The sequence below is a fragment of the Cucumis melo genome, chromosome 2 (genome assembly GCF_025177605.1).
Source record: "Cucumis melo cultivar AY chromosome 2, USDA_Cmelo_AY_1.0, whole genome shotgun sequence".
NCBI lineage: Eukaryota > Viridiplantae > Streptophyta > Magnoliopsida > Cucurbitales > Cucurbitaceae > Cucumis > Cucumis melo.
In genome coordinates, this window is record NC_066858.1 from 6,191,883 (window position 1) to 6,206,090 (window position 14,208).

At 38.1% G+C, this 14,208-nt stretch overlaps 1 protein-coding gene across 5 annotated transcripts; it reads left to right on the forward strand.

The window, feature by feature from the left end:
• Nucleotides 1-921: 921 nt before the first annotated feature.
• LOC103492017 (exosome complex component RRP45B-like) lies at nucleotides 922-9,892 on the forward strand. Of its 5 annotated transcripts, none has more exons than XR_001762991.2 (12): nucleotides 928-1,345; nucleotides 4,227-4,383; nucleotides 4,485-4,694; nucleotides 4,860-4,955; nucleotides 5,041-5,155; nucleotides 5,446-5,526; nucleotides 5,608-5,796; nucleotides 6,509-6,759; nucleotides 6,976-7,034; nucleotides 8,145-8,387; nucleotides 8,549-8,623; nucleotides 9,552-9,892. XR_001762991.2 is itself a non-coding variant. In XM_008452183.3 (12 exons), exons 3-11 carry the CDS (start codon nucleotides 4,247-4,249, stop codon nucleotides 8,360-8,362), a joined length of 1,356 nt encoding a protein of 451 aa, XP_008450405.1. In that variant the 5' UTR covers nucleotides 928-1,189; nucleotides 1,252-1,345; nucleotides 4,227-4,246; the 3' UTR covers nucleotides 8,363-8,387; nucleotides 8,549-8,801. The 5 variants fall into 5 exon arrangements, 4 of the variants coding, with proteins under 4 accessions (XP_008450406.1, XP_050936636.1, XP_008450405.1 ...); XM_008452183.3 differs by lacking the exon at nucleotides 9,552-9,892 and having other exon boundaries at nucleotides 928-1,189; nucleotides 1,252-1,345; nucleotides 8,549-8,801; XM_008452184.3 differs by lacking the exon at nucleotides 9,552-9,892 and having other exon boundaries at nucleotides 922-1,189; nucleotides 8,549-8,801.
• The last annotated feature ends 4,316 nt before the right edge of the window (nucleotides 9,893-14,208 follow it).

Below are 14,208 nucleotides of genomic sequence, written 5' to 3' on the forward strand. Positions count from 1 at the left end.
TGATTTAAATATTAAAAATATGAATCCAGATTCATATTGGGAAGCTCGAAATTGATGGAAATAGTCAAAGTTGTAAAAAGTGAAAACATTGACTTTTGACTTTGAAAAATCAAATTTTGACCGACTTTATATTCAAATATGATTTGAATTCCAAAAAAATAAATGTGGATTCATGCTCAGGAGGTCGAAGTTAGTCAAAACCGAAAAAATGGTAAAAAGTCAAAAGTGACTAGAATGGTCAAATGACCATTTTTTCCCTTGACTAAAGTTAGTGGGAAAATCTAGCATTTGGTTGGATAATCCCACTAAGTCTTAGGTTATTTAAAGGGGCATCTTTCAAATATTTGAGGGCTTTGGCAAATATTTTGTTATTTTTTAAATATTCCAAAATTCTTCTAAATCTATTTCTCTTCCAAGCTTTCAAACCTAAATTCCTTGCTCCAATTTCCATCAATCTCTCTTTATTTTCTTCAGTCTCACAACCTGGTTCTAAGTCCGGAGAATAGCGGATCAACTCTAGTGGTGGTCTCGGCTTGAATTCGTATGGAGATTATCGAGGATCGAGAGGCATCGAATCTATGATTTTCGATCAATCCTAATTTCATTTTAATTAGGGTTCTTAATGCTTGTTAATCTCTGAAGAGTTTACATGCAATTAGGGTATTCTTTAGATCCGTTTATCCACTATCCATGTATGCTTTCCATCGAGAGGGAGTATTTGAACACCAATAAGATTGAAATACATTGTAATGCAATCCAAAATTATATTTAGATTGAGTGCTTTAAGTTCGAATCCTAATATTAAACACATTTTGTTGGTACTGTTTTCAATCAAATTTTATTTGTTTTTATCTTTTTTATTTTTACTATTTCAGTTTTTGCTCTGCCACGCATAGACTCCATTCTAACACTCATTTCATATGGTGATTACATTGAGAGCTCCCAAACCCATAAAGGTCCGAACGCTCAAGTCTTCGAAGAAGCAAAAAAATCGAAATTAGGTTAAAATTTGAATTTACTCTTCCCCTCCATTTGAGTTCTCTTTTGCGCCTCTCCCTCTCCCCCTCACTCTTGCATTCTTCTTCAGCCCAACCACCGCCGTGCTCGCCCCTGCAGCAACGCCGAACTCCCCTACACCCATCTTCGCCGCCGCCGCCGTTTTCATTAAGCGCCGTCGTGGTCGCCGCTGGTAATTTTCATTCAATATTTCTCTCTTCAAACTCTTTCTCTCTCTCTAACCACGCACAATAGCTTTCGGTCACTGTCGCACGACCCCCGGACGTATTTTCGCCGTCTTCCCTCGAGTCCGCTACAGCCAGTGCCGCCTCCGGAATCGGAGTTTTTGGTAAGTTTCTGGGTGTTTTGGATGGTTTTGGTTAGTATTTATTAACCTATTGGGTTGGAGTGTATTTGGATCCAATTGTCCCTTGGATAAGTTGTTTGGTGACTTTTGGAGTGAGTTTCCAATTAGAATTAGGCTCCGAATGTTGAAATTTAATTTAATTCTTTTCGTAAGGTTTGATTCAAGGTTTACATAAGCCAGGAAGGGATTTTGGTTTCTTGGGCATTAGTATTTGAGTCTATCTTCTAGTTATGTGGAGATGACGGCCTTACTTACTTTAGTATGCAGGCCTGTATATTTGTTTGTCTTGTGACGAAAATGTACATAACACTCGAGCTGGGGGCCCTCATGTTTTTTTTCCTGAATAAACTCATACTTCATTAGATGATATGGATGCCCAAAGGGTTGCAACCCATGATCTCACCAGAAATAATGGGAGAAAGCCAACTGGGAATCCCAATATTAGATAGAGCCCTTCCTGCTAGAGTATGGGTAACCAAATTGGCATATCTAGGAATAAATTTAAAACCCTCAGTGTGAGTTTTGATTATCAAGTCTGCAGTTCCCCCCAAAATGACCCCCCGAGGAGAGCCCAACAAACTATTAGCATGGATAGCCTTTACCAACACTTGAGAATCTGATTCTACCCAAAAACTCGCCAACCCCTTGTGTCAGGCATCTTTAAACTGGAGAGGAGCACCAATGATTCTGCGGACAACACATTGATTCTCCCTCCAGAAAACTGAGAAAGCCACAACAACCCTCCCATCCAAACCTCGAAAAATACCACCTAGACCTGTATGCCTTCTCTTTATGCTACACGAGGCATCAATATTAAGTTAAAAAAAAAGCAGCCTTCAAAACCACTCACCTTTACGCTATATCTTTCCCACTGCTCGCAGGCCAAAACACCACCCCTCTATCCTGACTGCATCTTCATCCAGGGCCTTGCCTGCATCTCTTGATACTCCCTCACTTAAAATCAAATCCAACCCACTTTCTTACCAACCAAAGGAACTGGTCTTTGCCTAGCTACACAGTTCCGGTTTGACCATAAGGCCCCACACCAAAATGAAAACAAATTTAGTTTAGCTACAAAAAGACACTCTAGTTACATTGGAAGTTGGGTCATTACAAAATCAGACCCTCAAGAAATCCTTCCACACAAGAAGTTTGGTTGTTACAAAATCAGACCCATGAAAAATCCTTACTTGTTCCTTCAATTGTTGGGTTGCTTTAGCCTGTGGTGTCTTTAGTTTGTGGTGTGCCTTCTTGAGGCATGTGATCAGTGCTATTTTTGGGATTGATGACTATTGTTGGAGTTCCCTTGTGATATCACAGAAAGTTGAGGCTTTGGGTTTGGTATTATGAAGTAATAAGAGTCTTTCTTTAATTTTGTTGACTTTGGGGTGATGGGAGAAGCCTTAGGTTTTGGGAAGATAATTGGCGTGCTCCGTGTCACAATCGTAACTTTCAAACACGATTGTGCGACACTTGTTCTGCTCAGTCAACAAGTCAGCCGTTCAATATTCGAAACCCGCGGACAAACTCGCGGTATGATGTAGCCTCCCTCCATGTTCTCGAGAAAACGTTTTTATAAAACGGGAGAGAGAAAGTAAATAGTTGAAAACATCATAAAAGAAAGCATTGAAGACTGTCAATTGCAAAGAAAATAGCTTAGCTTGCAAAGAGTGCGACAAGGCTTGGGCGGGGGTTGGACTACTTAGATACTCCCTATAGTACATATAGAGATTTTTGGCCTTGGCAGGCTTGCATATGAAAAAGCCAAAATGTCACACTGTGGCTCGGCGACACGAAAATGAAAGAATTAACCTAGACTACTTTCAAAACATAAAGATAAAGCGATTTAGGGGAATTCGGGCGTACGGCCATAGGTAAATAATACCTTGGACAAGTATGCCCTTGACACTCCGCAATCTGTGGTGACTTTGTACCATGATATTTATGTTATCTCCACTGAAAAAGAACTTGTCTTAGATTGTTGGAATGCTCTAAAACAGGCTTGGGATTTGGGGTTATGGAGAAACCTCTTTGATAGAGAAGTTGGAAGTTCCTTACTTGTGCCCAATTATTGAATTCTTGGGTGGTGAATGGAAATAGAAACAAGTTACCTAAAAGATCGACTCCTCAGGCAAGCTTTCTACTGAGTTCATTTTCCTAAACTTGATTTAGGGGTTCACGGAAAATAAACTCCCTATGGTCAACCTTTTATTGAAGCTTAGAATTCCTAAGAAAGTGAAGATATTCCTGCGGTCCCTTGCTTATAGAAGTCTAAATACTCACAGAAAGCTTCAAAGGAAATCTCCAAATTAGGTCCTTGCCCCCTCCATTTTCTTTTTTTGTCTTAGAGAGGTGAATACTATGGATCACTTGTTTCTACCTGTGAGTTTTCTTCTAAAGAGGTGTTTTCTTTTTAGTACTTTTGGGGTGGCTAGTTGCCTCCCCAAGAAGATTGATGATTGGATGATGGAGGGTCTTGATGGTGGGAGCTTTTGAGGAAAAGAAAAAATCCTTGGAGATGTGCTACTCGTGCTCTTTTGTGGTGGCTTTGGGAAGAAAAGAATAGTAGGATAAGTTTGAAGATAAGTCTACGTCTTTTGATTCTTTTTGGCTCTTGTTCAAACTACAACATTTTGGTTGTGTGCAAATTACACCAATTTCTTTTGTAATTATAACCTATTTATGATTATTAACAATTAGAGAGATCTTCTTGTTTAGTTTTGCAGGAGGGGGTTCCCTCTACTCCCTTTCCTAGGCTGTTTTTTGGTTCTTTTGGGGAATATATATACCTTGTTTCTTATAAGAAAAAGTTAATAGCATAATATAATTCCTCTCTAATGTTATAGTTTGAATTTTTTGCCAGTACGTGGCATCTCTCTGTGAATGGAGCAGAGACTAGCCAATACGTGGCGTCTCTCTGTGAATGAAAAAAAGTTCATTGAAACAGCCCTTCTTTCCGATTTGAGGGTCGATGGTCGTTGCCCTTTTGACTACCGGAATCTCACCATCAACTTTGGCAAGTAATGTTTCTCATACGTTTTCTTGTGCTTCACACTGTATTTTCCCTTTCCGGTGTGATTTGTGTTGGTGGTGAATGGTGATAATAATGAATTTTGTGCAGGGATGATGGTTCTTCTGAGGTGCAGCTTGGCCAGACTCACGTAATGGGCTTTGTGACTGCTCAACTAGTTCAACCGTACAGGGATCGTCCTAATGAGGGCACTCTTTCTATATATACTGAGTTTTCTCCTATGGCTGATCCATCATTTGAACCTGGCCGTCCGGGAGAGTCTGCTGTTGAGTTAGGGCGTGTAATAGACCGTGGTCTACGGTAATTATCTTCTTGGTTCTTTTAACTATCAATCAAAATCCTGTTGTGTTGACTAATAGGTAAAGAATAAATTAAGTACATTCCTTTTATCTAGCTTCACAGTCAACACGTAACCTATTACACCAAGATATACATGATAATCTAAGATTGGAGCTATTAATGTAGGGAGAGTAGGGCAGTGGATATGGAATCACTCTGTGTTGTTTCTGGCAAATCTGTGTGGGCCATTCGAGTTGATCTCCACATTTTAGATAATGGGGGGTAAGCTTTTGAATTTTTATTTTATTTTATGTTGCATATTGTTGTAATGATGATAATGTATGGTATTTAACTATCCTGCAAGCAGAAACCTTGTGGATGCGGCTAATATTGCTGCTTTGGCTGCTTTATCAACTTTTCGAAGACCTGAGTGTTCATTGAGTGGAGATGATGGTCAGGAAGTGATAGTTCATCCCCCTGAGGTAAGATTTTCAAAATTTTGTTGCAATAACTTGAAGTGCATCCTGTTCAAAGGATGTGACATTATTTATTTACATGTGTTATATACAAACATAGCTATCCCACATCTGAGCAGTTTTATGTATTTTAAACATCAAACATTCTGCTTTGACATCCACATATTGATCCTTGGTCTTTGATTCATTCATTTATTTATTCTTCTGGTGAAACAAACAATAGTGTTTTGGTTTATCTTCTACCCTAGCTGCCTGTATCCTTGTGAATGTATCACATGGATGTTGCTATTTGACAGGTTAGGGAGCCACTTCCGTTGATCATACATCATCTCCCTATTGCAGTAACCTTCGCATTTTTTCGTAGTGAGAGCATTCTGGTAAGCTTACCGTTTCAATGTGTTGTGTAAAAGAGTTTCAGTTATGTAGGGGGAGTTTTTTAATATTGGGGTGCTGTGCAGGTGATAGATCCAACTCACTGTGAAGAGGCTGTTATGGGAGGAAGAATGACTGTCACACTTAATGCTAATAATGATGTTTGCGCTATTCAAAAAGCAGGAGGAGAAGGTGTACTTAAGAGTGTGATCATGCAATGTCTGCGAATTGCTTCTGTCAAAGCTGGTGATATCACAACTAAAATAAAAAATGCAGTGAGATTCTTTTTGAATAAGAGTTAATGATGTAGCATCCTGCTCTGTTTTCCCTTGTTTTACTTCTTATAGTTACAGTTTTACTCTATGTTTAGGGCAGCTGTATGGTTAGTTGGGAAGTTTAAATTTGGTTGGTTAGTTTCGGATAGGTCTTAGTTTGCTTTTTTATGGTTCAGTTGGATATAAATACACGCCCTGTTGAGTCTGTTCTCTCGTAATTGATTGATTATTAGTAGAAGTGTTAAACTTGAGTATTTTGGTTTACGAGCTAAGTTAACTTCTGCTGCGCTCTACAGTTCCATCTTGTTTAGGGAAAAATCATTATCTTGTGTTTCACATAACTTTATTTTTGCATAAGAAACCAGGTTGTTTGAGTTGAATTTGCACAAAAGGAAGGCCCTTGAAGAATAAAAAGATGGCCTACACAAAGTAACAAAAAGAATATGGATAAGTTTGAAAAGAACTGTAAAACAAAGTTACAGAGTACTCTAATAAAACTTTTAAAAACAGACAGGATAGTTTTAACTTATATAAGACCTTCCACGCATTTTAGTTTGACTCGTAAAATATTCCAAAGAAGAACACCTAGAGGCACTGAAATTTGAGGGCATATGTAACCTCTAAAGATTCCCCTGTCTATCACGATCTATGGCTTCTTCAAATTACTAAACTTTTGTTCTCTTTACTCATCTCCACCACAATTTTATGTTAGGTCGAGACTTACAGTTCAGCTAGACAATTGCGGAAGATTAAGCGTCACCCTTCTGTTAATTTGGATGTTGGAGGAGGTGCAGGTAGTCTGAAGGATAGCCAAGGCATATCTGATGGTGAAAAGAGTATCAATGATCAGGAGAGTATTGTCAGTCAAAGCGGGAGTATCAAGAATGATGAATCAACAAATCAAGGACAATTAGACAAGAGAGATTTTGATGCCAAGAATTTCATTGGGGGCCCTTCGTGCTGGTAAGGTGTTACCTTGATTATGGTTAAATATAATTTTCCACCAATGTATGCTCACAACAATAGGACTTTTTTCTCTTATTTAATGTGTTCTTCCCCAAAAGAAAATCTTAGGTATGAACTATGAAGTTTTCAATTAATATTGTAAACTGATACATGGCATCTGACAGTGTTGTCTTCAGAATTTTTTTTTCTTAACCTCCATTTTCTTTTCCCTAGGGACCCACACTCCAAAGGTGTTGATTCGAATTTCTTGAAAGCTACCTTAGCTTCACGTGGTACTCACTGAAACCCTATAATTCCTCTCTACTTTAAAAGCATAATTTATTTACTTTTCTCTGAAATAGTTACTCCATATCCATTTTTTCCCGGTAATATATAGGAATTAATTATGGATGCTACCTTAATTAGTTTTCACATTTCAATATTATTGGCTGCAACTTCATTTGGTGAGTGATGCAGGACAACTCAAAATCTTGTGCTTTTTGGCTTTCATGAGGGAAACTTATTGCAATTATGGCTAAAAGTATTATGAAGAATAACTACTGTATGCTCTGGCAATAATGCATAAAAGTCATATAACGGGCGTGCAAGAAGAATGAACATTGAGAGAGAGAGAGGTTATAGGCATAAACAATTAATACTTCAATAGGATTCATCTTTGCTGGATTTAATTTTGATTAGTTGACATACTTATTTTATTTTATAAAGGCTAGATATGTGTTATCAATCAGAGCATTCTGCTCAATTGGTAACTTAAGCATATGACTTATACCAAGAGGTTAGAGGCTTGAATCTCTCGACTCTAAATGTTGCATTGTGTCAAGAAAAAAGAAAAAAACTGCCTGTTCCCTTGAGGATTGTGAAATAAGACTACCAAAGCAACTGGAAAATCTACATGCATTATGATTTAACTTTGGAAACTTCATACCTTTTCCGCTGTCTAAAGATAGAAATAGGTGCGCACAAAAACTTCAGGAACAAAATATCTAAGCAGCTTATATGTTATTCTGTATAACTTATTACTTCTTTATTGGCTTACTTTCAATTTAGTTATCATACACTAGCATAGTTTCCTTCAGTTTTTTGTCGGCAGTTGTTTTCTATAACAAGGGGAGTTCAATTTATGTAAATGCATTTTGTTGGTTGGGGGATATAAAGATGGAAATATACCGAATGAAAAAAGTTTCACTGCTTTTGCAGGCTTCCTGAATGAAGAAAGGTTTTATCTTGATATGTTTACTGCTTTTCATCTTGATTTGGACCCCCTTAGAAACCAAATATGCTCCATGGCCATCAGTCGAAAGTTCACTGTTTACAAAAAAATCAACTTGCAAAATCATCCTCTTCCATTTGAGTCTGTCTTTTCTTATATTAGCTTGTTGCAGGAAATCTAACCGCAATGAAGAAAGAGGACATGAGTGATGAAATGATGTCCTCCGAGTCTATGGTTGATGAACAAGAAGCCAAAGTCGGTGAGGTGAATTTGTCTCCTGTTGCTGCAAAAACTTTGTCAGAAGAAAATGGGAAGAAGACGTTGAAAGATGCGGTGAAGCGAAAGAATAAGAGGAAAAAGAAGAAGACCACCACTATTGATGCAGATTAGTTCACTGGTGACAATCTTTTGAAATGTATGTTCTGGGGGCTTGACCTATTGACCTTAACAAACTATCCCCCCTTTTCTTTTTCTTCTCATGATTCTTCCATCTATGTTTGTTTAGTGTTCTTTATATGTATTCTTTGGTTTTTGAAAATCTCTCAATTGCAATTTTCTTTGTATTGTTTTATGAAGATACAAATTTTGAAGCTCGACTTCGAAGTACATAGAAGGGAGGGATCAAATGAAGCAGAAAGAAGCATCACGAAGGTTCGTGCCAGGTTTCATCAATGCTCATCAAAGAAATTCGAAGCTTGAAATTCTTGAGATGTAATGAAATCTGGATTAGAATGAACTTTAACCACTGAGAAATCTATGATATGCTGATGCTGTTGAAAGGGTTATTGTACCATGGATATGCAATTTCAGGATCTCTTTATTTAGAGTAGCATAGAGCATTTAGTTTCAACAAAATCTTAGAAAGGTTTAGATTTTTTTAAAGCTATTATTATTATTTTAAAATTTGGATTTTGTTTGGAGTACTGTTTTCTTAACCCTTTTTATCATAATATATTGATTGTAAAAAAGCTTTTTCAGATATTTAAGGGAAGAATAATGGTAGTCATTAAATTCGCTCCACATAGATGGAGTTCACTGGCAACTTTCAATGATATTTTTAACTCAGTCAATCAATAAGCTTGAAACTTGAAAGTATTATTATATATATTTTTTAAAAATAATTATTTTAAAGGAAATTAGAAAATAAGTTAGTGTTATTATTTGCAATCTATTCTATTAATAGTTGAAATCGTTAGATAGCCACTTTGTTTGTAGCAAATGAATGGAGAATTTTTCTTATGGTTTTGTTTTTACAGATGTATGTGAGTTTGCATATTTTATAGATGTATGTGATGCATTCGTGTTGGTTGATAAAAAAAAAAAAGATGTCTTCCAACATGTTTATCCACAAAATCTATTCAATAATAGAAATTAATATACTTACAAAAGTTTGTCAGTGTGTACATTTTAAAGTATTGGAGTAGGCACAATTCTTATCTTAAAATCTGATATTTGTGACTTCTGTAATGAATGCCCTGCTAGAAAACAAATTAAAGCAATGTTGCATCATTCTACTAGAAAATGTGGTACTTTTTGAGTTTTTGAATTCTTACACTTGAACCTGATGGGACCAATGCAGGTCGAGAACTTCAGCGGTAAATGGTATGCGTTTTTATGTGTTGATGACTTCTCCCGATACACGAGGGTAAAGTTTATATGAGAAAAGTCAGAGACCTTCAAAGTATGCGCGCCCTATGTCTCCAGTTGCAATGTGAACAAAGTAAAGGGGTTATTTGTATTCGAAGCGATCATGAGCGCGAATTTGATAATAGTGCATTCAATGATTTCTATGAATCAGAGGGAGCTTTTCATGAGTTCTCTGCTCCTCTTACACCTCAACAAAATGGGGTAGTTGAATGTAAAAATTGCACGTTGCAGGAAATGGTTTGTGTGATGTTGCATGCTAAAGCCTTTCCCTTATATTTCTGAGTAAAAGCACTCAATACTACATGTCACATACACAATTGCATCTCGGTACGTCTAGGTACTTCGATGACTAACTATGAACTATGGAAGGGGAGGAAACCCAATATCAAATACTTTCATGTCTTTAGAAGTACATGCCATATTCTTGGACACAGAGAAGTCAATCACAAATGGGACTCTAAATTTGACAAAGGTATTTTCCTTGGTTATTCCACGAGTAGCAGAGCATATAGAATTTATAATTAGAGGTCTAGATTAGTAATGAAATCCATCAATGTAATCATAAATGATCATAGTGATGATAGAAGACCTGATGATGATGATGAGATCCACTCTATTCTATGCAGCACCAACTCAACTTGGCAACCAGGGTGTATCTGGAAACTCATTTTTTGTTATAAAAGAACCACCCTCTCCAAACAATTCGAATGGGTGTATTTCTGGTCCTTTAGTGGATCCTTCGGTTGCTAACACTTGTGCTAACTATGGAGACGGTACTACCTCTGTTTCTAGAGTTCATCCTCATGTTAATAACTCTAGTAACAACAACACAACTTCATCTCTTGGTTCAAAATCTTTCGCACCATCATCTCATATGGGAAAAGATCATCCTTTCAGCTCTATAATTGGTGATATTAGTAGTGGAATGACCACTAGAAGGAAGGAAAGACATAACTACGCTAAAATGATTGCTAATGTGTGCTACACTTCCCAGGTTGAACCCACGTTTGTTGATGAAGCTCTAAATGATGAGAAATGGATTCTGGTTATGTAGGAAGAATTACATCAGTTTGAAAGAAATGAAGTTTGAGAGTTGGTCCCTCGTCCAACCCATGCAAACAACATTGACACAAAGTGGATATTCAAGAATAAGACTGATGAACATGGAGTTGTTACTCGAAATAAAGCTCAACTAGTGGTTCAAGGATATGCTCAGATTGAAGGCATCGATTTTGGTGAAACCTTTGCTTCTGTAGCATGCCTTGACGCAATTTGCTTATTGCTTAGCTTTGCATGCATCCGTCAAATCAAACACTTCCAGATGGATGTAAAGAGTGCTTTTCTAAACAATTTCCTTTTTAAGGAAGTATGTAGCACAACCGAAGGGGTTCATTAATCCTGTTCATCCAGATTACGTCTACAAACTACAGAAGGCATTGTACAATCTTAAACAAGTTCTTAGCGCTTGGAATCAATGTTTATCAGAATTTCTATCTCAATAAGGTTACACTCGTGGAGAATAGCTGACAAAACGATGTTTATCAAACAAATAGGTTCTGATTTTTTGATTGCACAAATATATGTTGATGATATTATCTTTGGAGGATCCTCTCCTGCTTTTGTTTCTGTGTTTGTTGAATAGATGAAAGCTGAATTTGAGATGAGGATGGTCAGTAAACTTGCGTTTTTTCTTGGCTTCCAAATTCAACAATACCATTCTAGGATTTTTTTTTGTCTCAAGGCTAAGTATGCTCGGAATCTTATCACTAAATTTAGACTAGACAAGGCAAAGTCGAAACGCACCCCTGCTGCATTTCACCTTAAACTCTCCAAGGATGATTCTGGAGAAAAGGTTGATAAAAGTCTTTACTGTAGCATCATTGGGATTTCTCTATCCGACTGCAGTCGTTCGGATTTGCTTTCGTTGTTGGCTTCTGTGCTAGATATCAGTCATCGCCTCGTGCTTCTCATCTTCAATCAGCAAAACATATCTTGAAGTATGTGCTGGACCAGATGCTCTGATGATTGCAAGAGTACCTCAGGTGGATGTTTCTTCCTAGGCAACAATCTAACAACGTGGTTTAGTAAGAAGCAAAATAGTGTATTGTTGTCTACTGTAGAGGTCGAGTACATTGCGGCAGGTAGCAGTTGTACCCAACTCCTATGGATGAAGTAGATGCTCTCTGAGTATGGTATCTCTCAATCATCTATGCCTCTATATTGTGATAATATGAGAGGTATTAGTATCTCGAAGAACCCTGTGCAACATAGTCACATGAAGCATATCGACATTCACCATCATTTTATTCAGGAACTTGTTGAAACCCATGTGATTAAATTGGAACATGTTCAGAGTTCTATGCAACTTGCATACATACTCACGAAACTCTTGGAAGTCTTAGTGCTTAAAAGCCTATGGGCTGGGCTTGGGGTGTGTAAATGCCCTGAATAGCAATCAATGTTTCGGGCCTGACACATGAATTATGGGTCTATTTTTCCTTTATGGGCTTTTGTTCGGTTTCCCGACCCACAAGACATCTATTTAAATTTATTTGACATTGATTGGATGCTCACCAAATCACTTCGTCTTCCTCTCCATCTATTGATGCGTGGTTTCTGGTTGCTTTGTTCTCTGCAACTTAGCCCTTATATCTCCTTCAGTTGTATCACTACGGTTTCAACTCGAAAAGCTTCTTATCAACTGGCCTCAACTTCGACAATGGCCTCTCCATCATCTACTTTTGTCCCTCTTGTTCGTGGTCGTCAGATGAAAAGCATACCTACACGACATCCACACAAGCGTCTTCTTGATAACCTTGCCTAGTTAAATGCTTCAGGTGAACTTAATGCTCCTGCTGCCTCCATAACATTGCATGTTGCTTCTATACCCTTTTTCAGTCATTCGATCACTTAAGGCTTCTCATACATCGGAATCTGTTCCTCCTGATGCTACTGCTCAGGTATCTTGACCCTCTACTTCCTCATCCCTTCTTGGTTCTAGGGCTTCTATTGAAACTATTCAAGTAGATTCTGATACTGACTCTTCTGATGGGGATGATTTAGTGGTTTTGTCAAAACTATTGAATCGGTTTCAATGTCCTGGTGCTATTGTTCGACCGTCTGTCTCTAAGTCTATTCCTGTTTTATTAAACCAACCATCCTCCCCTCACACATCATCTCTTGCTACTCATGTCAAAAACGTGCATGTGTCCACAACCCTTGTTAGTCCCACTATTGATGACCTACCTGACCTGAATGTTGTACCGGGTGATTCCTCTATGTCCGAAGTTCCTGCATTGTACCTTCCTTCTGATTTTGCCGGTTTCACCTTGCCTTCTGACCTAGGCTTTACTAATCCTGAAAGTCATGTGGATGCCTGGAGTGATTTTCCCTCTGTTTGACCATATAGGGTTCCTCTTAATCCTGCAAATGGACACTCTTTCATGTCAAAAGATCCTTTCGCTGCTGGCTAGTTTACCTTTCCTGTTGATCCTCTCGCTTCCACTAATCAGACTCAAAATCCCTCTATTATTGTTCCTTCTGTTGGAGCCATGAGGTGTTATTCTCAAAATGCCTCGTTGTTTTCTTGTTAAGGGTCAACGTGTGATCACCACCAAGGCTAATCGTTGTAAGCTTCTGTCGAATGTTCCTACTGTTTCTCTTGATGGTGTTTCCTTCCACTCGGAGGAGAGTGTGCATAATGGAAATATGTTGTGCAACGACGAATAGCAGATGAGATGAATATTTCAGATAAGCATTAATCCTGTACTCTTGTGATAGAATTAATTCAGGCTGCTGGTTTGATCAAGACAGTGTCAGATGTTGGTCTCTTTTCTACTCTAAGCTGATTCAAAAACTTATTGTTAATTTATCTACAGAGTCCAATGATCCCAGTTTTGCTGATTTTCATAAGGTGTATGTTCATGGAGTTTGTTTTCACATCTCTTCTTTACTGCTTAATCAGTTTTTGGGTCTATTTGTGCCTGATGACCTTGTGATTACGTATCCTTCCAATGAGCAACTAGCTGTGGAATTAATTGGCGTCCCAATCCGCTTGGCCTACTAATGGTCAGCTCCCTACAGTATCTTTGAGTACCAAGTATGCCATTTTGCACAAGATGGGTATTGCCAACTAGATCTCTTCCACTCATGCGTCTACTATATCAACTGCTCTCAGTCATTTCATATATTTGATTGGTAAAGGGTCTGCGATTAATGTGGGAGAGTTCGTGTTTCGTCACTTATTGGTCATGTGGACTCATTTGGGATTAGTATTCCTATTTGTTTTCCTCTCCTTTTGTCTGCCTTTTGGTTGACTCAACACCTAACCATTCTGTCTCTTGCTGATGTGGTTGGTCCTACCTCGAAGACTATGGCCTTAAGTTTTAGATTGATTTAGGGAGCCCATGCTCCGGACCTGCCTTCGGAGTTCTGCCCTGCCCCTGGTGCATCTACCTCCTCTTTCACTGACATCCCTATTCCCTCTGCTGGGCTGCTTCTTCTTCCCTTCATCGCATCTTGGGTACTTCAGGTTTTGATTGAGGAGTTGCGTGTGCTTATTAGTGTTGTAAGAGATTTATCTACTCGCC

Excerpts from the sequence above, each read along its gene's own strand:
- LOC103492017 (XM_008452184.3), top strand. The coding sequence starts at position 4,247 with ATGGAGCAGAGACTAGCCAATACGTGGCGTCTCTCTGTGAATGAAAAA. Across the intron at positions 4,384-4,484 it reads CTCACCATCAACTTTGGCAA|GGATGATGGTTCTTCTGAGG; the intron begins GTAATGTTTCTC and ends AATTTTGTGCAG. Across the intron at positions 4,956-5,040 it reads CACATTTTAGATAATGGGGG|AAACCTTGTGGATGCGGCTA; the intron begins GTAAGCTTTTGA and ends TCCTGCAAGCAG.